The sequence below is a fragment of the Mixophyes fleayi genome, chromosome 6 (genome assembly GCF_038048845.1).
Source record: "Mixophyes fleayi isolate aMixFle1 chromosome 6, aMixFle1.hap1, whole genome shotgun sequence".
Classification (NCBI taxonomy): Eukaryota; Metazoa; Chordata; class Amphibia; order Anura; family Limnodynastidae; genus Mixophyes; species Mixophyes fleayi.
The window spans coordinates 141,111,427-141,137,668 of NC_134407.1; the positions used below are offsets into that span (position 1 = coordinate 141,111,427).

A 26,242-nucleotide genomic window follows, 5' to 3' on the forward strand; every position below is an offset into this window, starting at 1 on the left:
TACCTTGCGAGGGTTCTTGGTGAAAACCAGGGAACTCGTTAGACTCTGCACCTCTGGTCTGCTAGTGCCAATTGGGATTGACATAGGTCAGGGGTGGCCAACCAGTCAGAGACCAAAATATCTATAGATTCTGCAAAGAGCCAACTTTACCTTTTAGATGTGTGTATATACATATACACAGTATAAAAATGCGCATACACACATACATTGAAAATATAACAATTTACAATATCTTGCTAAGCAAAAATGAAAATATAAAACATTACCAAAATGTTCAGAATAATTGTCAAATCAGCACAGCTCAGCACTGCGCAGCTCTTTCCTTACTGTTCTGTCCAGTGGAGAAGGGTTCAAAGGGTTACTTTTTGTGTCTCCATAGTAGAGCATGCTGCTACAGCATCCACAATCACTCAGATCTCTAAATATGATCCTCTGACCTCTTTACATGCTCATCAGATCTCCTCACCTGCCCTTTACATGCACATCTTCCTTTCCACGTCAGACCTCTCCACATGCCCATAGGATGTTCCCCTATACCATTAGATATCCCCACATACCCCTTACATAAACATCAGCCTCCCCACATGTCATCAACTCTACCAGCATGCCCCAGAAATGCCCATCTGACCTCCCAACATGTCCCTTACATGCCCTTCAGCCTCCCCGCATACCATCAGACGTCCCTCATGCCATCGGATCTATCAACATTCCTCATACATGCCATCAGACCTCCACACATACCATTTACATACCCATCAACCACCACATATGCCAGCAAATATAGGCAAATTTCCAATACATGCTATCAGATCTTTCCATATACTCCATGCATGCCAATCAAACCTCCCCACATCCCACTATAATCTCTCTTCCTTCTCTGATTGGATTGTCTCTGACACTGCGACCTGCCAGCGCTCTTCAGAGTAGGTGACAAGATGCGGTCTGTCAGTCCAGGAGCTGAATGTTTTTGCAATCTGCCCCTGCTGACGCCTGGACAACTATACTTTGAACTTTGAAATGTGGCTCCTTGCTGGGAGCATCAAAGAGCCACATGTGGCTCTAGAACCACAGGTTGGCCACCACTGACATAGGTTTTGCACTGATCCCAATATGGACCCAGCAGGAGATCTCTCTCAAGGATCTATTGCAACATCTGCTGGAAAGAGTAGAAAAACAAGAGGCCAATCAGGATCGCCTCAAGCAGTTTCTTCAGGGTCTGCTGTTCGGTTAGATTCCTTTTAAAACACCCTTGTGCCACCTCGTTCAATAGCCACTCCAGTTGAATCTGTCTCTGTTCCAGTTTCCACCTCTACGTCGCAGTTGCGTATTTCTTACCCTCCAATGTTTGATGGGAACCCCGAATCATGCAGAGGATTTTTAAATCCATGTGCAGTACATTTTGAATTACTGCCAGCTAATTTTCCCAATGAAGAAAGCTAAGGTTGCTTATATTTTGTCACTCCTTTCAGGCCAGGCCCTTGCTTGGGCCTCAACACTGTGGGGGAGGGATGATTCCCATTTACATGATTGTGCCGAGTTTTTGAAAGCTTTTAAGAAAATATTTGATGAACCTGGACTCGTCTCAAGTGCAGCTTATATCAAGGTTTGCAGTCTGTGGGACAGTACGTTGTTCAATTCAGAACAATGGCGTCAAAACTGCGTTGGAACAACGAGGTGCTTGTGGCTACCTTTTTTCAAGGTTTAGCTGATAAAATAAAGGATAAGCTGGCTTCCCGTGAGCTTCCTGCTTCCCTTGATGTTGATCTTATCACTATGTGTGCAAAGGTCGATTTACGTTTTAAGGAAAGATCACAGAAGAAAGATTTGGTTTAACGGCCTATCATTCTTCTAACCCCTCAACTCCAAGTTCCCTCTGTACCCCCTTATGAACCGATGCAATTAGGCTCTGCTCGGCTTACTCCTGAGTAAAGTGAGAGAGGATTTAGAAACAAGTTATGTCTCTACTGTGGAGAGGATGGTCATCTTATCGGGTCCTGACCTATTTGTCCAGGAAACGTCAAAGCCTAGCGAGACGAGAGGGGTTTTGAAGACCTCTTTCTCCTCAATTCCTTTCAAAAAGAGAATCTCCTCTTCAATGTTTCTCTCAGCTGTAGGTATCGCTCTTTCTCTCTGCTGGTAATTTTATTTCTTCAGCTGCAGGTTCAGACTATGGTATTTCCAGTATTCCTCTTGAACGTTCTGTAAGCCTCACGGCCATTGATGGTGGCGAGATTTCTAGGGGATTAATCCAGTTCTGGACTGTTCCTTATCTTACAGGTTGGACTGCTTCATTCGGAGAAGATCGCATTATTTATAATTCCCAGGTCTATCAACTCTCTCTTGTCCTGGGCCTTCCATGGCTTCGTCTTATTCGACCTACGTTGGATTGGCAATCTGCCCAAATTCTTGCCTGGGGACCACAGTGCCACTCTCGTTGTCTAAAAAGAGTGGTGCTCCTCTGTTGTTCTTCTGTTTCCCATTCTTCGTTTCTACCACCTAAGTACCAGGAATTCGTGTACGATTAGGACTCTTCTGAGGATATCTTGACCTCCACTCATCTGGAAAGCCTCAGTTTCCCTCCCGGTAAAACATTTATTTTACTGCATCGTCACCCTAAATTATTACGGTGGGCTCATGTCTCTCGCTTTGCAGGTCATGCTGGAATCAAAAAGACCGGAGACCTTCTCACCCATTATTATTGGTGGCCGTCTGTGTTGAAGATGAAGAGCTTTTTGACAGCATGTGCAATATGTGCTCAACATAAGGTTTCTCGGGTCAACCCTTTCGGTCCGCTGGTTCACTTACCCATTTCTGAAGATCCTTGGTCTCTGATTTTCATGAATTTTATAACCGATTTACATCCTTCCAGGTCACATATCGTCCTTTGGGTTATCACAGATTGGTTTTCAAGAGCGGTTCACTTTGTACCTCTCAAGGGACTTCCTTCTACTTCACTTCTCGCAGATCTCTTAATTAAGGAGGTGTTTCTTTTACATGGTTGTCCAATTCACATCGTATCTGACTGTGGGTCACAGTTCATGCACCAAATTGGGTATTAAACTGGACTTCTCTTCAGTATATCACCCACAGTCTCATGGACTTGCCGAATGGACCAATCAAGAACTTTTAAAAGTTCCTTTGAACGTATGTGTCTGCTCATCAGACGGATTGGGCAGAACTTCTTCCTTGAGCTGAATTTGCCCATAATAATTATTTCCATGAGGCAATTGTGAATTTCCCCCTTCTTTGTGATGTACGTTTGTCATCTGAGACAATCTACATTTTCCTAGACTCCGATATGCTTTGTTCATGCGGTTGACTCCCTTTATGTGCAATTTTTCTCTCATTTGGACCCAAACCAGACCCAATTTGAAGAATTTCTCCATCTGCTCCAAGGGATTTATGATAAAAAGAGGCGTTCTGTTCCCAAATTGGTTCCTGGAGATAAAGTATGGTTGGCAACCAAGAATATCTGTTTAAAGGTACCCAGTATGAAGCTAGCACCTAGTTACATCGGACCTTTTCCCATTTCCGAGCTCATCAATTCTGTAGCCTACATTCTTAAACTTCCATCTTCTCTTCGAATTCCCAATGTTTTTCATATTTCTCTTTTGAAGCCGGTGGTACTGAATCAGTTCTCTTCTTGCAAAAAGTGCCAACCTCCGGTTTTTTTAAAAAAGTATGAGGTTAATCAACTATTGAACTTCTGTAGATTCAGAGGTTCTGTACAGTTTCTTGTTGACTGAAAGGGCTATGGCCCTGAGGAGCGATCCTGGGTTAAAGCTTTTGACATACATGTCCCTTGATTACGCAAACCTTTTTCAGAAATTTCTTAACAAACCCTTTTAGGGTATTCAGAGTCCACCCTTGTGGCAGGGGGTACTGTAACAGATTTACCTCATCCATGCTCCAATGTTGTCCTCTCTGATCAGCGCGTGGCTCTTCTGGGTAGCGGGTCGCATGATCATACTTTCGGGGCGGTCTTTTCAAATGTCTTCTCCTATTTAACACTGACACTTGCACAGTGTCCGTGCAACTGGTTTGTGAGCTACTAACTCCCTGTACTACTCCTTGTGTATCTAATCCTGCTGATCTCCTGTGTACCGAACTCTACCTGTTTTTGACCAAGTTCTGCTGATTGCCTATGTACCGAACCTTGCCTGTCTTGTGCTACGGCTGCTTATCTTCCGTGTACCAGTCCCTGTTTGACTACATCTCCAAGGTACCTCTTTTTTTCCTATTGTTACATCCTAAAGTTGTCCAGAGGGCCGTGACCTGCAAGTTCCCAGCAGCAAAGCCCATCCTGCCTTGCAGCAGTTCTTTGTAAAAACCAGGGAACTTGTTAGACTCCGCACCTCTGGTGTCTTAGTGCCAATTGGGATTGAAATAGGTGTTATCAGATTTGTATTAGTCCAGCCAGCTCATGTATCTGTCTCCTTCGGCTCATCTCTTTTTTTTCTTTTGATTGTTGAAGTTCGACAAACTCCACAAGGGCTGTCCGTTCACCATCTGGAACTAGATGATTCTAACTACAGATGTGAATCTTCAGGGTTGGGGAGCTGTGCATCTACAATGTCGCCTGCAGGGGCTCTGATCTCTGTTGGAAGAAAAACTTCTCATCATTGTTCTCAAACTGAGTGATATTAAACGCTCTAGTAAATGTTCAGGCTCCACTAAGTAGGAAGGCCATAAAAATCCAATCTGACAATGCCATAACAGTATCATACATAAACAATCATTAAGGTACCAGAAGCTCCCTGGCAATTAAGGAGACCACAAAGATTATGCAGTGGGTGGAACATATTGGTAATTATTATTCTGGAGGTGGAAAATTGGGAAGCTGACCTTTTAAGCAGACTTGCTCTAGATTCCAGACATTCAAAAAATTGTGATCTATACGTCCTAGTGACTTCTTCTGAAACAAGACCTTCTAAATGAAGGTCTCTTCCTTCCTTGCAAACAGTATGGTTGTTGAAGCCATGAAACGGAAAGCTAAGAGTTTCTCGTAGAGTGCTGAGGGCTAGAAAATCTGTTTCTGACAGAAAATACCATAGAGTATGGTCTGGACAGTGAGTTGAGACTCCGTTCCTTAAAGATACAGATCTCTGCCCTGCTGATTTATTTTCAGAGAAAGAAGCTTCTCTGTCAGAGGTGCAGACATTCTTACAGGGAGTTTTGCATGTGAAGTCTTCATTTGTTCAACTGGTAGCTCCATTGGACTTTAATGTTGTCTGAGCCTTACAACATTCCCGTTTTGAATCTTTGGAGACTGTGGAATTAAAATTCCTCACTCAGCAGATTATATGTCTGTTGCCAATATCTTCTGCTAGAAGAATTTAAGAAGTAGGAGCACTTTTTCATGTAGGTCTCCCTATATAATTTTTCATGTTCTACATATTAAGCCAGCGGTGGCCAACCTGTGGCTCCTGGCTGGGAGCATCAACAAAGTATATTTGTCCAGGTGCCAGCAGGGGCAGATTAGAAAACATTCAGCTGCTCGACTGACCGACAGCAACCGACCAACATCTTGTCACCTCCTCTGAACAGTGCAGGGAGGTCGCAGTGTCACAGACAATCCAATCAGAGAAGGAGGAGGAGAGAATGTAGTGGAATGTGGGGAGGTTTGATTGGCATGTATGGAGTATATAGGGAGATCTGATAGCATGTATTGGGAATTTGGGTATATCTGATGGCATGTGTGGTGGTTGATGGGTATGTAAAGCGTGTGTGTGGCGGTCTGATGGCATGTATGAGGAATGAGGATAGATATGATGGCATGTGGGGAGGCTGAAGGGCATGTAAGGTCAGATGGGCATGTGGGAATATCTGATGGGAATTTCTGGGGCATGTTGGTAGAGTTGGTATGTGGGGAGGCTGATGTTTATGTAAGGGGTATGTGAGGATATCTAATGGCATAGGGGAATATCGTATGGGCATGTGGAGAGGTCTGATGACGTGGGAAGGAAGATGTGCATGTAAGGGGCATGTGGGGAGATTTGATGAGCATGTAAAGAGGTCAGAGGATCACATTAAGACATCTCAGGGATTGTGGATGCTGTAGCAGCGTGCACTACTATGGAGACACTAGAAGTAACCCTTTGAACCCGCTAAGGTAAGCTGTGCTGATGTGACGATTATTTTGAACATTTTCGCAATGTTGGATATTTTCTTTTTTGCTTAGCAAGGTATTGTAAATTGCTATATTTTCAATGTATGGTATTGTATGTGCATGTTTATACTGTGTATATTTACACATCTAAAAGGTAAAATTAGCTAGCCCTGTATTAAGCCCTCCTTACGCCCTACAGTGGTATCAAAATTCCACCTGAATCAGGACTTTGTCATCCTTAAAGAGATGGTCTTCTGAAGAAGAAGCGTCCTTTGTTTTATTGAATGTACCGTAGTTTGAGTCCTTAGGCTTTACTTGGATAAGACTGCAGCTATTTGGAAAATGTGTAATCTGTTTGTCCTGTATGACACAGAAGAGGGGTTGGTCAACATCTCAACAGTTCATTGCCAAGTGGATTACTTCTTTCATTCACCAAGCATATATTGGTTCCGAAAAACCTGTTCCTGAATATAACACTCATTTCGCCAGATTAATGAGTGCTTCCTGGGCAACATGGAGCTTTGGTGAAGCAGGTGTATCGGGCAACTACCTGGTCACATGGCACTACTTTCAGAGTCTTCTGCTTTTTATCCCCTCCAATGTGTTTTAACTCGTTGGTGGCGATAGAGGTGGGGAACTTTCTGAATTCTGTGGAATTCAAATTAAGTGACTACCCCTCCTGGAACCACCCATACCCACATGTTCACAGTGCCGCCCAATGGAATCAGAGAAATGGAGTTAATGTGAGTACAAAAATCCTGATACTTATACAAGCAAAGTAGGTTTAGAAATCCAGTTTAACCCTTACGTTGCTTAGGATGAGTGGGACTCATCCTACGCCTATACCTAAAGTGCTAAGAACAAGTCAAACTTCTACAGTGCTAACAAGTCGCCCATCGGTATTTACTGCCAGTGGAAGAGGTTGAGTTTGATGACGTCATTACACCAGTGCTCAATAAGGCCATCAAGCACCTCCTCTTCCCAGCCATTACACTACAGAAAATTCTGAAGAACCTGGCACCCACAGACTCCAAGCCCCTGAGAAGTTATTGTTTGGTAATCATGTGTGATTTGCAAGTATGGGGCCCCTCATTTGAAAAAAGATAGTCCCATCTTTCAATTTCTGTGCCCCCTTAGTAGTAATTGTCTGGTTTTCACCTGAGAATAACACTCTAAACTACAGAAATCTTTAAAAAGTCCAGCGATGGTATGTTTATAATCCGCAATCCTGCCCTCAAACTTGGGGGTCCCTTGATTTGATAATGGTAGTTTGTCTGGTTTTCAAAATGGTATGCCTCCTTGGGCTACCATATTAGATTGTACATACATTTTATGGGGCATATTCAATTAGGGTTCTGGTCCGCGGTAACGCGCATTACCGCGGAAAGTGCGCGTTATTGCTGGTATTACAGTACCGCAATAACGCAGATTTTCATTCGCAACCCTGTGGGCTGCGAACGAAAATCCACGTTATTGCGGTAACGTGGATTAAGTTTCGCGGCTGTACCGGCGCGATCCCGCTGACTGGAAAGCTAATTGAATATGCCCCCATGTGTTTAAAGATTGTGCAAACAAGCAAAAAAATCTGCAAGTACAGATTTTATTATGGATACCTATGTGCAGAATGCTACTTTTGCAGTTTTTAAAAGGTGAATTGATGCCAAAGCAAGAACCCCGAAGTATTTATTGGTGATGGTTAGGAAAAAAATACACACATTTGCTTTTAGGTCAATTTCTTGCAATTCCAATGAATGAAAAACAAAACGAGTATTTCTTTTTAGTATTATTTTGGGTAAATTGTCTTTGTCGTGTCAGGCGGTATAAGCAAACTAATGGTATTTTTCTCAAAATTCAAGCCTTCTGAATAAAACAAGCTATAATTTGTGTGGGTACTGCTTAAACAAATTACTGATACTTATGTTGGATTGTGACCAGCCCAAAAAGTGTCAAAATAGGCTCAGAGCAGTGGTGAGAAATATTTTTGTTGAAGGATCGCCTATTTAATTACCTAAAAGACTGCTAAAAAAAAGCAGTTGCCCTATAACATTGACAGTTATGTTATATAATACATATCAAAATGTTTCAGAAGCAAAGGGGTGTGGGTATTTTCTTATACACAGCAGGCTTTGTGTCAGTAATCCAATTGCATTTTAGCAAGCTTTTAGTTATCTATAGCAAACACAAATTCAGAACCCATGCAGGAATATGTATTTTTCTGAATAATGTTCTTTTAAATAAGGCAATTTGTGTTTTAGGCTTGGTGATTTTATAAGTCAGTGACTTTGGTTGTAGGATGAATTTACAGAAATATAGCTACATATAGTAAAACATATATGGATTGTCTTAGTAAACATAGTTGTTCGACCATAAATGGAAAAGCAAGACAGTACAGGTTATCCACAGCACAAGTGAGGGATGGACCATAGATTTCCCTTCTTACTTCTGCTCCTCCTGTACCATTTTAACTTTTATTTGTGTCTTGTATTGGAGATTTGGCACAGAGATCTTGCCTGGAGAGATAAAGGTGGAGGTTCGCGCTCCCTCGATGGGGATAGTGTGTCAAATGGAGCTGCCTGAGGTAGTTATAAATGTAGAAGGGAAGTCCCAACCCTTTTAGTGAATAGTAATAGGCGAAATGGATGGTTCCTTTGATGCTATGGCAATCAGTAGGTAGTGTCACATAGATCAAGTTATGTAATTTTATTACTGGTATATACAAATGAGCTAAAGAATAAGTATAGGTTGCAACCTTACGTAATACGTATCTAGCAATACTTCTCAACAATGGTGAAACACACATAAAACATAGGGCACAGAATGTAATAACAAAAAGTAAACAAATACCATTAAAGTCCAAGATATAAGTCCTAGGGTCAAACCCAGAATGTAAAGTATATCCGAACACTCTCCTCTAGTTTAGATGGGGATAACAGTCTGATATACCACTCCATCTAGATTGACTAGACCCTCCTCAATAGTCACCTGTAATCTGGACATTTTTCTTCTTGGCAACTGTGGGAACTACACCAGGTGGGTGATCTGTGTGAAAACTGAAATTTTGCAGATTGTACATCTGTCACATGCCGGGCCCATAGATAAGTGCCGGCGTTGTTACCTTTTTCCTGGAAGCGCTGATCCTGGCTACTACTTCGTGTCAAGGCTCCTATTTAGTTCGTTCTGCTCATGCGCTGCCTGTTGCCCTTATTTGTTACCTCCTACCGGTTCCCATTGGTGCAAGGATTATGGAGCGCTATTTAAACCTTCCATGGTCCCTCTGTTGATTGCCTGTTCTCTGAGTTACATACTCTTCCTATGGGATTAGGCTCCTGTTGGTTTATCCCCTCTGTTGTGCCTTGTTTTGTTTGTTTAGATCAGCCGGTTCAACTCCACTACTACTTTCATGCTGGGACTGCCGCTGTAACAAGCACACTCACCTGTGGCCAGAATTGCTATTCACAGATCAACCAGCTCAATCCTACTACCACTTCCAGGCTGGACCTGCCGCTGTAACCAGCAAACTCACCTGCTGCCAGAATCGCTATCCACAGATCAGCCAGCTCAACTCCATCGCTGCTTCTGTGCTGGGACTGCCGTTGTACAAGTAATTTACTTGTTATTGGAATCACCATTTACGGATCAGCTAAGTTCTCCTTCCTTATTATGTGCATATTGAACTGTCGCTGTAACCAGTAACTCACCTAGAGTTACAATTATTATGTATGGATAAGCTAAAGTTCTATTCCACGTCTGCCCTGTTTGAACTTCAGCTGTATCAGTGATTTCTTGCCATTACCCTGAGTTACTAATTGCAAGCCAGCTAGTCTTATCATCTTCATTGACTATTTTAACTGTTGCTGTATCAGTGATTCTCTTGTTATCCTGAGTTACTAAATTGCAAGCCAGCTAGTTCTGTCATATCCATTGAACTATTTGAACTGTTGCTTTATCAATGATGCTCCTGTTGTTACCATTCTAGTTGATTATTTAAACTGTTGCTGTACCAGTGCCAATACCTTGAATTATCAAAACCTGTAGTTTCAAGCTCCACCACTTCTCTGTCACTCATTTGGGAGACCACGACCTGCGGGATAGGGGCAGCAAAGCCAATATCTCCTTGCGGGGGTCACTGGTGAAAACCATCTACCCGTTATACTCCGTGCTCCTGAATGAGTACCATTCATTGACAGAGAACAGGGATCCACTAAATATTCTACAGATTCGTGACAACATCTTACACTTTGTTCACTTGGAATGACCCGCTTGAGTACACAACCTCTCGAATTTCAGACTGTTATCCTCATCTAAACTAGAGGAGAGTGTTTGGATATACTTTACATTCTGGGTTTGACCCAAGGACAAATATATTGGACTTTTATGGTATTTGTTTACTTTTTATTACTGTGTCCTACGTTTTATGTGTTTCCCCATTGTTGAGAAGCATTGCTAGATAAGCATATACTTACAAGTTAACCCGTGCATGATACTCATGCATTCTAGTCAAATCAAGCTACTTAAGGTGTTAAAAAGGTTCTTGTCATGCATTTGGGCCTAGCCCAGGCCTCCTCAGGGGAAGAGCGTTACTTCCCGACGCAAGCGCCCTTTTTTAACGTGGTTTTGTCCACATGTCACCACCTCATCATTTTTCTCCAACACCTCATCCTTCATCTTTATCGCCACATCTATCCAGATGTCTATCCAGACACAGGGATCTCTCTCAGCGGTCCTGAGTATCACACTCATCTCGCTCTGTCACCCCCGGCAACCACCAACCACGCCCCACTGTCACCCCCGGCAACCACCAACCACTCCCAACTGTCACCCCCAGCAACCACCAACCACTCCCAGCTGTCACCCCCGGCAACCACCAACCACTCCCAACTGTCACTTCTCCTTCAAGAAATATATATATATATATTTTTAAAATCTTTATAAACACTTTTAACAATTAACAAATTAAATTAACAAATTAAAAACATCTTAGTATACCAAATTTCAGCCCTTTCTGAGTTTTTTTCCCCCACACACACACTAAGAATTTAGTAGGTCAGTGTATAACTCCGCCCAGCAGGTGGCGCTGCAGCTTGTTTTTTTTTTTCACACACACACAGACTAACACACGCCACTAGGCTTATATATATTAGATTCTTTAGCTCATTTGTATATACCAGCAATAAAATTGCATAACTTGATCTATGTGACTTTGGTCATATTGATATCATCTACTGATTGCCATAGCGCCAAGGGGACCATTAATTTCCCCTATTATAGTGATCTTGCCTTCTTATTTGTATTCAATAAAGTGTTCATTTCTTTTTATGGATCTTAATTTATTTTATATGTACTTCATTGTATGGTTTGTTGGCTCACCAGTTAGCCTTCTCTGACCTCTATTGCCTTTTGGGATATGACTATTTGGAGGTATAATGTGTACTTAATACAGAGGGTTAAAATTGAAACATAACTTGGTCAACTTTAATAAAGTCTAAATGCACTGTCTGTTAGAAGGAAGACCACAGCTATAAAAGTGTCAAATTAGCATTCTATTAGTTTTTCATTCTAAATGTAGGTCAAGGACCCTATTTCAATCTCCCCGTAGTACTGATTTTTATAGAGGTGACCAAAGCGATCTGTGCTATTAAATTGATAGGGTCTCAGTGGAGACAGCTAGTAGGTATAAAAGAATGAACATTTTAGTATTGGATATGTAAGGTATACTCATTGACTTTTCCCAGAGTACTTTGTGGGATACTAGCACAGATACTCCTCTTACATAACTTGAATAACCCTCATGATATGCGGTGGAGACACAGACCTTCTTAGGAGTCAAGAACCTCAAACCCACAAGGTGATCTCATGTAGAAGGACTATGAGCGAATCATAAAGTTTCTGGCCTTGAAAACTAAATTGTGCTTCCCTCTGGTACTAAGGTTCCTAACATTCCATAATATATTTACATCACCCATTTTCCAAGCTTAAAGATTGGGGGGAGGTCTTTGAAATGGACGAAACCCCACAACAAACCACATATACTATACTATTGCATTCTGGAAATTGAGCAATGAAATAAAAAGGAGGAATGCACAAACATAGGGGTAACCTCTTAACCTGCTAGTAAATCGGAATTGCAGTCAGTATAAATCCTAGGACATGGGCATGCTACAATGGTAGAATCTGTAACAAATCCACACAACAACTTCACATAAATGCCAGCTAGTGAAGAGGAGTATAGATCCATTGCAAAGCGTTTTTTAAAGATGTTTACCAGATTTATTGTTGAATATTTATGCATGCCAGAAACAACATGCTGTATTTTATTTATTTTTTTTCCAGAGAGGGTATGGTTCATTTACACACAGCAAATGTGTAAAACAACAGCGCAAATGTTCTTTTTTGACAAAAGGGCGTGCATTTGCTGAGCAAAATGGCAACTACTTAGGGGGGAGCAAAAACTTATCATCAGCCATGAGAGCAGTTGGGTGGATGTAGGATGTTCTGACAACTGTACACCAATGTACAGAATTCATATTTAATTTTTCAGGACAGGATTATTTTAAATTAGAATAAGTGGTGTAAAGATTGGATTTATAAGGGTTTGTTCTATTTTGTATAAGGTTGCACAACATTTTTTGCACATTAGAAGGTCTTAAATTATCCGATACCTCTAAAATCTCGGCATTCGGGTTTTGTCCCTATACCTATAATGGACATTTCTAGGTGCACGTTGACCACTTTAATAGAAAGATTACATGCACAAATGTCTTGATAGCACCTATGCTCATGATTAATTTTAGGCAAAAATGAGAGCCTTTTTGGAGGGAAAAAGTTTAAAATTCAATAAAAGGGGTGGTCCTTAAGTGGTTGTAAGTTGGGCTCTAATTTACTTTTCTTTTACTTTTGGTACTGTACTCCTTTTCTGGATAATCAGCCCAAAGAATAAAATGGGCATGCACCTTGAAAAACACTTTGCGGCATACTTCCGTATATTAAAAAAAAACCAAGGGTCTGCAGATGTTGTTCAAAGATGACAACTAGAGCCTTATTTAAACTTGGACATAAGTAAGTCTCAGGCGTAAAATTATTCTTTGTTTTACTATGCAGTAAAACCATGTGGAAGTTAAAGTACACCATAAGTTGCAGTTGCACACCTCTTTTCTGCTTCCATGGTTGTGAAGGGCCTTAAGTGCAGCTGAAATACAATAAGGTCTTGCGCATGGAAGTGTGGTGCTCCCCATGGAGATATAGCCTATTTAGACTAGGCTACATCTCCACATACACTTGTTTCCAGGCATATCATCATTTACTTATATAGCGCCACTAATTCCGCAGCACTGTACAGAGAACTCGCTCACATCAGTTCCTGCCCCATTGGGGTTCACAGTCTAAATTCCCTGACACACACACACACACACACAGACAGACTAAGGTCAATTTGTTAGCAGCCAATTAACCTTCCAGTATGGTTTTTTGTTTTTTTTGGAGCGTGGGAGGAAACCAGAGCACCAGGGGGAACATACAAACTCCACACAGATAAGGCCAAGGTCGGCAATTAACCCATGATCCCATTGCTTTGAGGCAGAAGTGCTAACCACTAAGCCACTGTGCTGCCCCACGGCACAGTTACTCGATCACAGTAAAAGATACATTCTAATGATCATCTGCGTCTTTACTAATAGTGACTATACCTGTTCAGTTTTCTCCCCAAAATCTTTGCCAGCCGGGAGGTATCTAGTAGCAGCTGGGTGGGGGCAGTTGTAATACTTTGTAATAATAATTAAAAATGTTGAAGGTTATTGCCATTTCTAGTCAGACTGGTGGTTGGTGGTCTAACACACTATGCAAAAAGGCAGTTTTCTCCCCAGCACCTTTTTATCACCATATCCCCCCTAAAGTGCCTGCACTAGCGTACATTATGACTATCTGCATTCAGTATGCGTATTTTCATTCCATATAGCATGTCTCTGCACACCACCATAGTGTGTTTGAATATCAGCCTTAAGATTGGTAATATATGCTATTGTGTTATGCTATGTTACACTGTAATTGAGGTATTTATGGTAACCCTAGGCTTCCTATTGATTAATTATGCCAAAGTAGTAAGGCTGGGTACACTACAAAAAATGACGACCACTTTGTTATCAATAACGATTTTACAAACAATTGAAGTTTCAATCAGTCTGCTGATACATGCATATACACTATACACAATTTACCTTCAGATCTGTGCTCTTCATCTGGTCCTGTAGTCTTTAGAGAATGACAGCACAGTATTCATTCCTGTCACCCTGATTAACTGCCTTGTTATAGCTATCCACATGTCATTACAAATTTTGTTAGCTTCAGTGACTCTGAAACAAAATATGCAGTCTCAAAACGAATGGACAAATTATTCCATCTAATGCACTCTACACATTTTCACTGGGTCATGTTCATTGCTGGCATTGGCTGAAAAGATTATGAGTCTGTAAACTCTATGGAGATCGTGATTAGGACTGCGTACACACTGCAGGATCAGAAGGTGGTTAGAATGAGATTATTAGTTTTACAGACCAACCAAAGGAACTGACGATTGGTGCTTTGGAACGACTATCTCTCATCATGTAAGTGTACACACTATTGTGATCTCTGGCCAAACAGTCGGTTTAGAGGTGTTTGGCCTGATAATCGTCTGAAAAAACTGTAGTGTGTATCCAGTCTATGTATATTCTAGATCTGTAGAAACCGTACATCAATAATTATATTCTCGGGTCAAGTAGAGAACTTGTTTAACAGACGCTATCTTTGTTTACCTAAACCACAGGAAATCTAGCTAGAGGTAGTGTTTTCCCCCTCAGATCTAAGTCTAGGCAGACAAGTATTATGTTTAAAGCACAATGGAGTGAATAGCCAACATTTCTTTATACTGTAACCATTTTATATAGATTGTAAATGTTCTTGTCGGCTGTTTACATTGCTATTTAACCACATGTTACAGGCTAACAGCAAGAGTCTGTAAAAGTGTACTTTTAGCTACATCTGTGGGCAGACTAGATAATGTTTAGGAGTGTATTCATAAGCCAGGCAGAGTGGGTCTGTACCTGATTTAAGCACCTTAATTAGGAAATGTGTATTGTGTTCCTGTGCCTCAAGATCCTAAGACAAAGAATAACGTCATACACGTCCCCTACAGCCTGAAACTATTTTGAGGGTATAAAAAGGAGCAGTGAAGCAGGACCACTCCCTTTCTGACAGTCACTGAAGCTTCACAATCCCGGGACCTGTGCTAAGCAGGGTAGTAGGAACTGGTAAAGCATACGCCTATGGTCTAATTTCCCAAGGTTGCCATATTAGGATCATATATTGTATGTACTACGATCGTGTCCATTGCTTGTACCTGTAACCATTACTCCTGTCCACATGTTGGTTTGTGCCTGTTGTTCCATTAATAAAAGCTATCATTGATTAAGTTGAATATCTGCGTGGGTGTAAGCATTTATTTATGTACAAGGTAACTCTGTAGGCTGTTCAGCCTCTGTCGACACAGTTGCCTCACATTTGGTGATAGAGACGGTGGAATCACCAAGTCCCGGGCAGGTGAGCCAGGTAGAGCTGCAGGGGAAAGTACACAAGGTGCGGTCCAGGGCTCTGCAGGTATCCAAAGCAGGCACATCTCAGGTCTGTGATTGGTACAAAAACATGAGTGCGAGTTCTTGGCATGTGGGCATAATCTAGGGCAAGAAAAATACTGGCACAGTGAGCATGCGCATGCCTACAAGCAGTACTCAGGGTGGGACTCTGTGCGCAGGTAAAAGACACTGGGCCTAAAATGGTAACCGTAATCCATCTAGGTACAGGCTTAAGGAGGGTTGGTACACCCTGCAAGTCGGAGTGAGGCGACTGCTCGCCTAAGCAAAGGTTAGAGAAACGTGCCGACCATGTGTTCACTTGGGAGTAACATTGGACCCCAGGAACTATGAAGTATATCCTGAGGAGAGGGCGCATTCCTTCCAATGATAGGGGAGGTCTCTGAAAAGGCTCCATTAAAATTGTTCTGAGAAAGGCAGACTGGTATATGCAGGTGGAGGAGCTGGTGAGAACCTTCTGGTCTGTATGTGGTGCAGAATGGTGAAGGGCTGGTATGCCTACGAGTTTGGAACGAGCGGGTAGTGAGACGCACAATAGTAGAAGTAGGTTCTAGCAACATTACATTAACTATGGCCCCTCAGAGCAGGAGGCGGTGCTGTTGCGCTCCTAAAGATATTGAGATAGTGGATGGAGGAGCCCAGTTGTGGCTTCAGAATCCCAAATGGTTCCAGGCATTCCAGATAGAGGGGATCCCATACCCTTAGGAGTCCTTTGAGGTCACTTGGGAAGACATGCAGCTCAAATGGTGGCAGATAATTGAGAGCAGATGTTGAAGCTAACGGATGCCTTTCTAGGATGCCTAGGACTGGCTAGCGCTCAAGTTGTGGACCAATGGTCAACCTTGCAGTCAGTAGAAACACTGTTATGCTGAGAGATATTACGATTGACCCGAGATGTAATTGAATAGATGGCTGATGAAAAAGCAGTGAGGGCAGAGATTGCCCATCCATCGAGCCAGTCCGGGCCTGCATACCTTTTTCTTTGCTGATCTCCCAGACGAGGAACTGGGTAGTTATTGCGAGTATGCATAGGAGAACGTTGCCCACCAGATGGATACTAGGAAGCACCGCCTGCAAACCTCTTCTCTCCTCCCTGGCTGAAGGTCACAGTGAAACTCAGTGGCCAGCCTGAGCTGTGTTACAACTGGCCATTTGTGGGCTTGGCATATGGAGACTTGGCAAGTGAATACCAACCACCAGCTGCCCTGTATGTTACACTGGGTGAGACAGTCATTGAACAGGTAAATGCCAAGATACACTGGCTTCAACCCCTTCTCCTGTCCAAGGGAGAAGAAAACAGATTGGACAGTATGGAACCACAAGGGAACAATTGCTGTCAGAATAGGGTGCTGCTTACAACCACTTCTCTCCTTTTGGTCAGAAGCCACATTGTCGGAGAGTGTGAAAGAGTTTCAGGTGGAGAACAGCACGCCCAAAAGCGAACTATTGTAGCCTGTCCTTGCCTTCACATCTAAAGCTGCCCAGCAGGTTCAGCCAGGGGAGGTCCCTAGTGAAGTCAGACTGGTGGGGAAAAGAACTGAGGAGGCCCAGCATGTTGATGCTACCAGGCTGGATGATGTGTCACATTGACAGGAAGAGAATCTGAGTGATCCTGTAACCTCCCTGCAGCCACTTGTAAACCTAGGTACCGCAACAAATTTGCACCCAGGATTTTGCACTGGTTTCCCCAGTCCAGTTAACACTCCCTCCTGATGCACCAGAGATGAAGGAGGTGAGTATGGGCAGTGAGAAGCCCACTCAATGTTTTACTTTGAACAGTGGAGACTTGGCTTTTGAGGGGGGGGGGGAGCTGAATACAGGACCTTTTTAGCTCTGGTTACTCCTCTGCAGCCAGCTGTGACATCTTGTAAACAATGATAGAAATGCTCCTGATGCGCCAAAGGTGAGGGAAGTGAGGCACTTGGGGATATGTGGAGAAAGTTCTGACCTATGGGTCCTTTACCTAATCGATGCACCTTTTGGATATAGGAACCATGTATGTGTGGATCCCACAAACTTAGGATCATTAGGGAACTTAAGAACTGTCAACTGCTGATTACCTTCCCACTGGACCCTGGGAAAGACTTACTGTATTGTCTCATCAGCCTTTGTTGGAAATTGAGGATTGTGATTATTGGGTCATGTAGGGAAGACTACTTTTTAACAGAAGCTTTCTTTGTTTACCTAAACCACTTGGATCTAGCTATGGGTAGTGGTAGTGACCCCTTCTGTTCCAGTTCTAGCCAGACAAGTGTTATGTTTAAAGCAAAATAGAGTAAATAGCCACCATTACATTATGCTGTAACCATTTATATAAACTGTAAATATTGTGCGCTGGTGTTTACATTGCTATTTAACCACACGTTACAGGCTAACAGCGAGAGACTGTAAGATTGTGCTTTTAGCTATGTGTGTAGGCAAACTAGATAAGGTTTAGGAGTGTATTCACAAGCCAGAAAGGGTGGCTCTCTGTGCCTGATTTAAGCACCTTAATTAGGAAATGTTAATTGTATTTCTGTGCCTTAAGATCCAAAGACACAGAAGAATGTCTTGCACACCGCTACAGCCTGTGGCTGTTCTGGTGGTATAAGAAGGAGCAGTTTAGTTTTCAGATAATATTAACAAAGATCAGATTGGTGTAGGAAGTAATGGTTCCTGCTAGGTGACGGAGGACAGAGATCAGGAGAAGGACTGTGAGGACCCTTGTTCCTCTACCTTTGGATAAGTTACCCCCGGTCTTGTGTTTCTGTGCACTCGCTGAAAGCAAAATTACAGTAAAGCAGGACTGCTGCCTTGCTGGCAGTCACCGAGGCTTCACAATCCCGGGAGCATAGTCTATTGCCAAGCTTAAGCAGTTAGCTGTACAACCTTGAGGGGTGAGTGGTGATCACCCACCTTCCGACTCCTCCATGGAAGCCTCAAGTTGCAATTCACAAATGAGCTTTGATGCTACTGCTCCAGATGAGCCGGCTTGAGTTCAATTTCTGCTGAAGTCTGTGCAGGTCCTGTTTAAGGTGTTCTCCTCCTTAGAAAGCATCCTAAAGTCTACCTCTTAAGCTAGACATCTCCTGTTGTGCTGGGGGGTTTATTAGACTGACTGCTTCTGCTGGACTCATTGCTGTTAGGATGTCAGCCTCTGTGGTCTCTGCATGCTATATGCTCTGGATTAAGGCCTGGAAAGCAGATACAAAGTCTGAGTACTCAAGAGTCCTGCATTTCTCTGGTAATGTCTTATTTGGTCCAAAATTGGATAAGATTATTAGCCAGGCTAAAGGGAAAGTTGCTTTATGCCTGTCAATGCTCCAAAGCCTAGGAGTCCTAGGTTCATTTTGTTCCACAGGTAAAGCAAGGAGTCCAATATCTAGAGGATAATCCTTTGCTTCCCATGGAGGACAACAAAGAGGGAAACAGGCGTGGTCAGCCAAGCATACAGATTTCAAACCCTCAGAAAAACAGACTTGATGATGTTTAATCTTCCTACATGTGAGCACATTTGGTGGGAGTCTGTGTACTTACCTACTGGACTCGTTGGTTGAGTTCTACTTTTATATGCCTGGGTGAAAGGAATTGTAGATTGCGGATATGTCATCGATCTGAAGTCCCCTCACAAATTGTTTTTCACCACTGGTCCTCTAACTCTGGTGGAAGCTATGCAGTCATTAATCATTTCAGGGGTGGTCATCATAGCTCTGCAAGAGCAGAAGAGGTTGGAATCCTCGTCAAATCTCTGCTTGGTCCAAAAACCAGAGAGATCCGTTCGACCCATTTGGAACTTAAATTCCCTAAACACCCAGTTTTTGGTGGGTAGATTCAATATAGAGTCCGTAGTGGTCTGTCATAAACCGCATAGAGCAGAAGGAGTTCATGGTCTTTGTTGACATCAAGGATGTATGCTTGCATGTGTCGGTCTAGGAAGGTAACCAATGCCTTTTCAGATTTGAAGTTTGAGCTCACCATTTCTGGTTACGGGCTCCACATTTCGGCCTGGTGACAGTCCAACCTACTACAGTTCCACGTGCAAGAGACGGTCCACATCTTGCAGTCCCATGGGTGGATCAAATACCAAAAATTCAATGTAATAGCTACCCAGTGGATTTTTTGTTTCTATGGCTGACAACAGAAGGTATTCTTGCTGTTAGACAATTTCTGATCAATGTACTAGAAATGTGAGTGGTTTTAAATCCATTAGTCAAAGGACATCCTTATGAGGAAAGGCCATAAAAATTCAGTTAAGTATGCCATGGCAGTGGTGTATTTCAATCGTAAGAGAGGCACTAAGAACTCCCTTGTGATGAGTGAAACCAGCAAAATCATGTGTTGAGCAGAAAAAAATGTTTTGGCAATTTTAGCAATATTTATTCCAGAGGTGGTAAACTGGAAAACAGATTTTCTCAGCATACACGCTCTATGCACCAGAGAATGGTTGCTACATCCAGAAGTGTTTCAAAAAAATTAAAAAAATTGGGCTCAGACAGATGTTAACATAATGCTGTCTCGGTTGAACTACAGGGTGGAGCAATTCTGGATTCGGAGGCGTTTTTAGTAGACACTTTGATTGGAGTTTTCATCCAATTTATCTGTTCCCTCCTGCAGAAATGCCTCTGTATGTAATAAATAAGGTCAAAATGCAAAGGGTTCAGGTGATTATGGTGGCTCCAGACTGGCCAAGAAAGATGTGGTACATGGCAATAGGCCATTTAGGTATCTTTTACTAAGGAAAGACCTGTTAAGTCAGGGACCTTTTCATCAACAGAGTTTAATGCGGCTGACTTTAGTGGCTGAGGCCATGATTTTTACGGCAAAGAACTTATCTGACAGTGTGGGCGGTACCATACTGAATGTATTATTATCATAGGTGTGGAAGATTTATATCTATCTCCTGGTGTGATGATAAAAAAAAAAAAACTTCCTACCGCTTATTTTCAGTTGGCCCATTTTCTTTTGTTTTTGCAGGAGGGTCTAGATAATGGTTTGGGACTTGGTTCTTTAAAGGTTTATATCTCTGCTCTCTGTTTTTTGTCAGAAGCAGCTGGCTCTTCGATGATAAATACATATGTTTTTGCACGGGTTGATGCATGTGCAACCTCCATACGGTCCTCCAATTGCTTCATGAAATTAAACCTAGTTTAAATTACTATACAACCTTCTCCCTTTGAACCTTTAGATTTAGTGCAGTTGAAGTTTATTACTTGGAAGAAAGATTCTTTTTTGGTCATTTCTACTGTTCAAAGAGTATCTGAGCTAGGGGCTCTGTCTTGCAGGTATCGTGCTCAGCCTTCAGGGATTCCTTCACTTGTTAGACATTTTCAGGACCCTGAAGATCTATGTTAATAGGGCTCAAGGAGATTTGCAAAACTGATAATATGTTGACATTGTTTTTCATCTCGTTTCATTCCTTGCTGTTCTGCCCTGTGGGGCTTGGAAGGAAAAATAGCAGTCTTGACAATATAGTGGAGGAGGAGTTCAGACTTTGTGTAGAAATTTTTCAAGTGCCCAAACTCTTACCTGAACTTCTAAACCCCAAAATTCTTGTGTTCACCAATAGATTCAAAGAAAATAAATTAACCCAAGTATAAAAATAAGGTGTTTTTTTTTATAGTGAGATCCTCCATCAGGTTGGGGCATAAAACATGAGTGCACAATCTATGCAAAAGGAAATCAGAAGTCAAGCTATTTTAAGTGGGTTATTTTTTCTAGAGCTCAACTGTGCTGACAAGGTAGGGGAACTCTGACATATGTGCATACAACCCAGGAGTGAGCATGACTGTACTTGCACCTGAAACAGTACAATATATCAGTGCTGCAGCATCTATAAGGAGCATTTGAGTCCTCTTAATCACTATAAAGCACTGGGATAAGTATTAGGTGCTTAGTAGTCCAATTCCTACTTTTTGTTATCTTTTTAGCCTCATTTATGACTCTTTTTTTTTTTCATGTTCTGAACAACACTGATTTATTATACATGCTTTAAGACACTTCAGAATTGTATGTAAATATGTTGGATACTTCCTTATCTATTCCAGCGCTCTCCATATTATTGAAAAGTGGGACTAGTGTAGCGGTGTACACTAGTTCCAAATGATCCAAAACTGGAGTAGCAGCAGAATTTAAAATACATGTACTTGAATACCTCTACATAGTGCTTCTATCTTCCTGGCAGACATACTTTTATATTTATTTATGAACTACATGTCCTAGCATGCCCTGCAATTTTTCCTTCAAATGAAGGAGAAGTACAGATTGTCTTCTACTGTAAAATGTTTTGAGTAGTGACCTGGTTACGACTGCCGCCATCTTATTACAGTAGGGGGGACTGGTCACTATTTCTAGTCAACTGTTTTTCTTCCTTTGACTCCAGGGCACTCCTGTCAAATGGGTTAACTCCCTGATTAGCTGAGCAAAGACAAGTAAAGTAAAACACATCCAGACGGTATATATTATGATCACTGCTCTTCCTAGGTGTATTTTTTTTCTCCTGTATCTTCAGCTGAGAGTAGGCAGTGTCAGAGTAGATATTTGTTGTCTATTGTATAGGGGCTCATCTGGAGATTCCCGGAGTAGGATCCGGAGTGCATCCATGTCACGCTGGTCCCAGGTAAGCCCTAGGTTAAGGTGCATTCTTGGAGTCACTATTAGAATATTTATTATTTCTTTTTCCAGTATGCTTTTAGAATTTTGGGAGGAAAAAACCACAAGGAACATTCGCACTAGGGTTTGTTGAGCATGTGACAAGAAACTAACTATGGATTATGCAGGGACATTGTGTGTAGACTATATACCTCAAAGCAGGGGAGAGCTAACCAGAGCAATTCAAAGAATTAACTGGATGATGTTTGTTTTTTGTTTTGTGTGTGTGTGGTTTTTTTTCTCAAATAAAAAGGACCAGATTACACTTGTGTTTAGAACTGAATGATATAACAGAGTCCTCTACGTGTGGATAAGTGGATTCACACAGGAAGTGCAAATGGTCTTCAGATATTGAAGCAGGGAATATAAAAGAAGAACCTGGATCCTTTAAAACAGAAGTAGTAGAAAGCTTTCTGAAACAGGATACACCAGCACAGATATCCTTGCAATTCACTATCTTTGAGGAGAAGCTATGCAAAGAAGAATGTTTGTGTTCTATAGTAATCAAAGATCGCATTAATCAGGCTAGCCCTAAGAGAATTTAGAGGATGTATCCCTTCCAGTATAGTGAAGCAGCCACATGGAATTAAATTCCTAAATAGATCCAGCTGTAGGCAATTTATCAGCCTAAAACTACTATTCCACTGGAAGATGGAGGTCCATTAAGGGATCCAATGTATAGAAAGATGGAGCAATGTTTTTGAAAACTTTATACTCATGGACTGCAATAAAGTCAGGAGTAGCTATGGCCTCATTCTAGAGCAGTCAGGATATGGATACTATGTGCAAAGATATGTAGGAGAAAATCCGTAGAGATTACTTGCTTAGAAGGGATAGACATTATGAGGAAAATGATTAATTTCTTATTTAAAGCATCTTTAGATACAATCACACATAAGCACTGTTAGCAGCACCTCATTTTCTGTTAATTTGACACTTTTTATAGTGGTGTGTTCTTGAAGTACATCACCTAAATTATTTTTTTTTTTGTTTACCTGTTCTCCATTCTCCTTACTTCCTGTTGGAGTAAAAGGAGGTAACAGCTGAACAGATATGAGGATAAGAAGTATCTTTTTCTCGGAGCTGGTGCAGAGTTGGTTGTAAAATATGGAAAAAATATTGTTAAAAGAGCACACTCAAAATAGTGTTTATCAACCTATATGCAGAGCCATACACATCTCAAGATATGTCCATCTCCTCATTGGTAGCATATGTGCCAGGTTTACATCAAGGCACTTAACGTGTATTTGCATCAGCTTTCTAGCAGGTGCACAAAATACACCTCCTAATAGGCATAGATGCATGTTTCTGCAGGTCCGCATAAACCACATATGTGTAAGTACGCCTTTACTGTACTTAGCCTGCTATTGCACACCTCTTGACTCCCCATATTCTACCTCACCAGTTCTAAGGAGGTGCAAGTGCCAGATATGTGTAAGTCTGCATTGTCGCATAGGTCTCTGTTGTCTTTGTGGGCACGCAGTGTGTGTGTGTAACATAAATTGTTCAAATTCAAAGTGGCATAAATTTTACACAGCATTTTTATTGAAAGCTATGCAATCGTTCCTGTGCCACCGAAAATATTATGTAATGGTAACTTGTTTTTAATTTACTTTGTCAGAAGATGTATTTGAAGGCAATTGTCTCCATGTGACAACCATATTTACTCTCCATACCTTCCTTTTATATACTCTTATGTTTGCTTATTTTTACAGTGTAATTGATGTGGTGGATCATTTCACACTGAACCAGAGCCGGGTGGAGGACATCACGATTAGAGAGGATTATGGAAGACAACTTATTCTTTATGATGGTTTTGGTGAGAACCTTAATAAGTCAAGTTATAAATCACCAACATTTGACCAGTGACTTACCCATGCCTCCTATTCTTTAGTCTGATCAGTCTTTAGGATGGGAACTCTTTGCTGATCACAATGCATAGACTCATTATTTAACATTACAATTTTGGAGAATTTAACAAACGCATTCTGTAAATGCTGATAGTTATAGCTACAGGTTGTTGAATGTCACTGTTTTTGCAAAAAACCCAATCACTGTGGATCTGTTAAACAGGAGATTACCTAGATACATTCAGACAGGACTCTCCCAAAGATGACTCCTTTGAAGTAAGCACTAACAGCTTTTTACCTGAGCAGAGTTCTGTGACCCTAAATGGAGAGGAGCGAGATCTTTTTCCCCAAGACTGCTTTGGAGATGAGGGAGCGACTACAGACTTTTTTGGTATGAGATCTTATTTTAATATAGTGGGAGGTTTTAGCTCCTTTTTAGGTAGATTCAACAGTTTTATAGCTACAGCAAAAGTCAAATAGTCCATGGTTTAAACGTAGGCTTTGGAACCTGTACAGTGTACCAAATCATGGTGAAGTGGCAATAACAGGGCGCACAACAGTAAGACACAGCCACTGTAAAACCAAACAACAATATATTTGAATGGGGTTAACTGAAGGGTTTCTCTAGACTAAATTATTTTTAAATGAGTCCATAGCGGTGTCTGGGAAAAACTATTAATATCTGTATAAGCAACTGTATGTTGAGTTCCTTATTCTTGTAGCCTGCGTAAAGGTTAGGGCCATTCCTTCCACGGGACCAGGTGAGAACCTTGTTTAAAGCTGCATAATTTTTAGGAAAGCAGAGATGATATCACAATAGTTCTCTCCCCATTGGGCAGTGTTAGTCACCACTTCTACAAGCAGTGACTGCAGGTGAATGCTCCTGGTGATAAATATCATTGAGTTTTTATTCCTGCAATCTCTGGAATGTGTGTGATGACATTGGTACTTCCTATCCTTCCAATTTATTGGTCCCACTATAGGTCTCTGTACTTCTAATAAGATGATGACAGAAGGAAAATACAATAATATGCATCACTATGAACTTCCACCCTCAGTCATTATATGGGCTGGAAGAGAGGTTACTATGTATTGTCAGGTGGCATACAGACCTGGAATAACTCTGTTGGTGGTAACTGGGTACAGGAGTAGTAGCTTAAGAAAATAAAAATAAAAACTTGTATGACATCAGCCATGGAACTTTTGACTTGTACAGTCATGGCCAAAAGTTTTGAGAATGACACAAATATTGGTTTTCACAAAGTCTGCTGCCTCAGTTTTTATGATGGCAATTTGTATATACTCCAGAATGTCATGAAGAGTGATCGGATGAATTGCAATTAATTTCAAAGTCCCTCTTTGCCAGGACAAAGAATTTTATCCCAAAAACAACATTTCCACTGCATTTCAGTCCTGCCACAAAAGGACCAGCTGACATCAGGTCAGTGATTCTTTCGTTAACACAGGTGAGAGTGTTGGTGAGGACACGGCTGGAGATCACTCTGTCATGCTAATTGAGTTAGAATAACAGACTGGAAGCTTTAAAAGGAGGGTGGTGCTTGAAATCATTGTTCTTCCTCTGTTAACCATGGTTATCTGCAAGGAAACACGTGCTGTCATCATTGCTTTGAAAAAAAAGGGCTTCGTAGGCAAGGATATTGCTGCTAGTAAGATTGCACCTAAATCAGGTGTGAGTACATCTGCACGCACAATGAGGTGAAGACTTTTGGAGGATGGCCTGGTGTCAAGAAGGCCAGCAAAGAAACCACTTCTCTCCAGGAAAAACATCAGGGACAGACTGATATTCTGCAAAAGGTACAGGGATTGGACTGCTGAGGATTGGGGTAAAGTCATTTTCTCTGATGAATCTTCTTTCAGTTTGTTTGGGACATCTGTAAAAACGCTTGTCCGGAGAAGGAAAGGTGAGCACTACCATCAGTCCTGTGTCATGCCAACAGTAAAGCATCCTGAGACCATTCATGTATGGGGTTGTTTTTCAGGGAGTGGGCTCACTCACAATTTTGCCTAAGAACACA

General features: G+C 41.7%; 1 protein-coding gene across 3 annotated transcripts in view; it reads left to right on the plus strand.

Moving 5' to 3' along the window:
- RAD21L1 (RAD21 cohesin complex component like 1) overlaps positions 1-26,242 on the plus strand; it is a 196,026-nt gene that overhangs the window by 47,923 nt on the left and 121,861 nt on the right. For 2 of the 3 annotated variants that reach the window (XM_075176591.1, XM_075176592.1), the window contains exons 6-7: positions 24,072-24,175; positions 24,430-24,597. In XM_075176591.1, coding sequence (XP_075032692.1) covers positions 24,072-24,175; positions 24,430-24,597 — 272 coding nt within the window. The remainder of the gene's footprint in view (positions 1-24,071; positions 24,176-24,429; positions 24,598-26,242) is intronic. The other variant, XM_075176593.1, reaches the window with a different exon arrangement.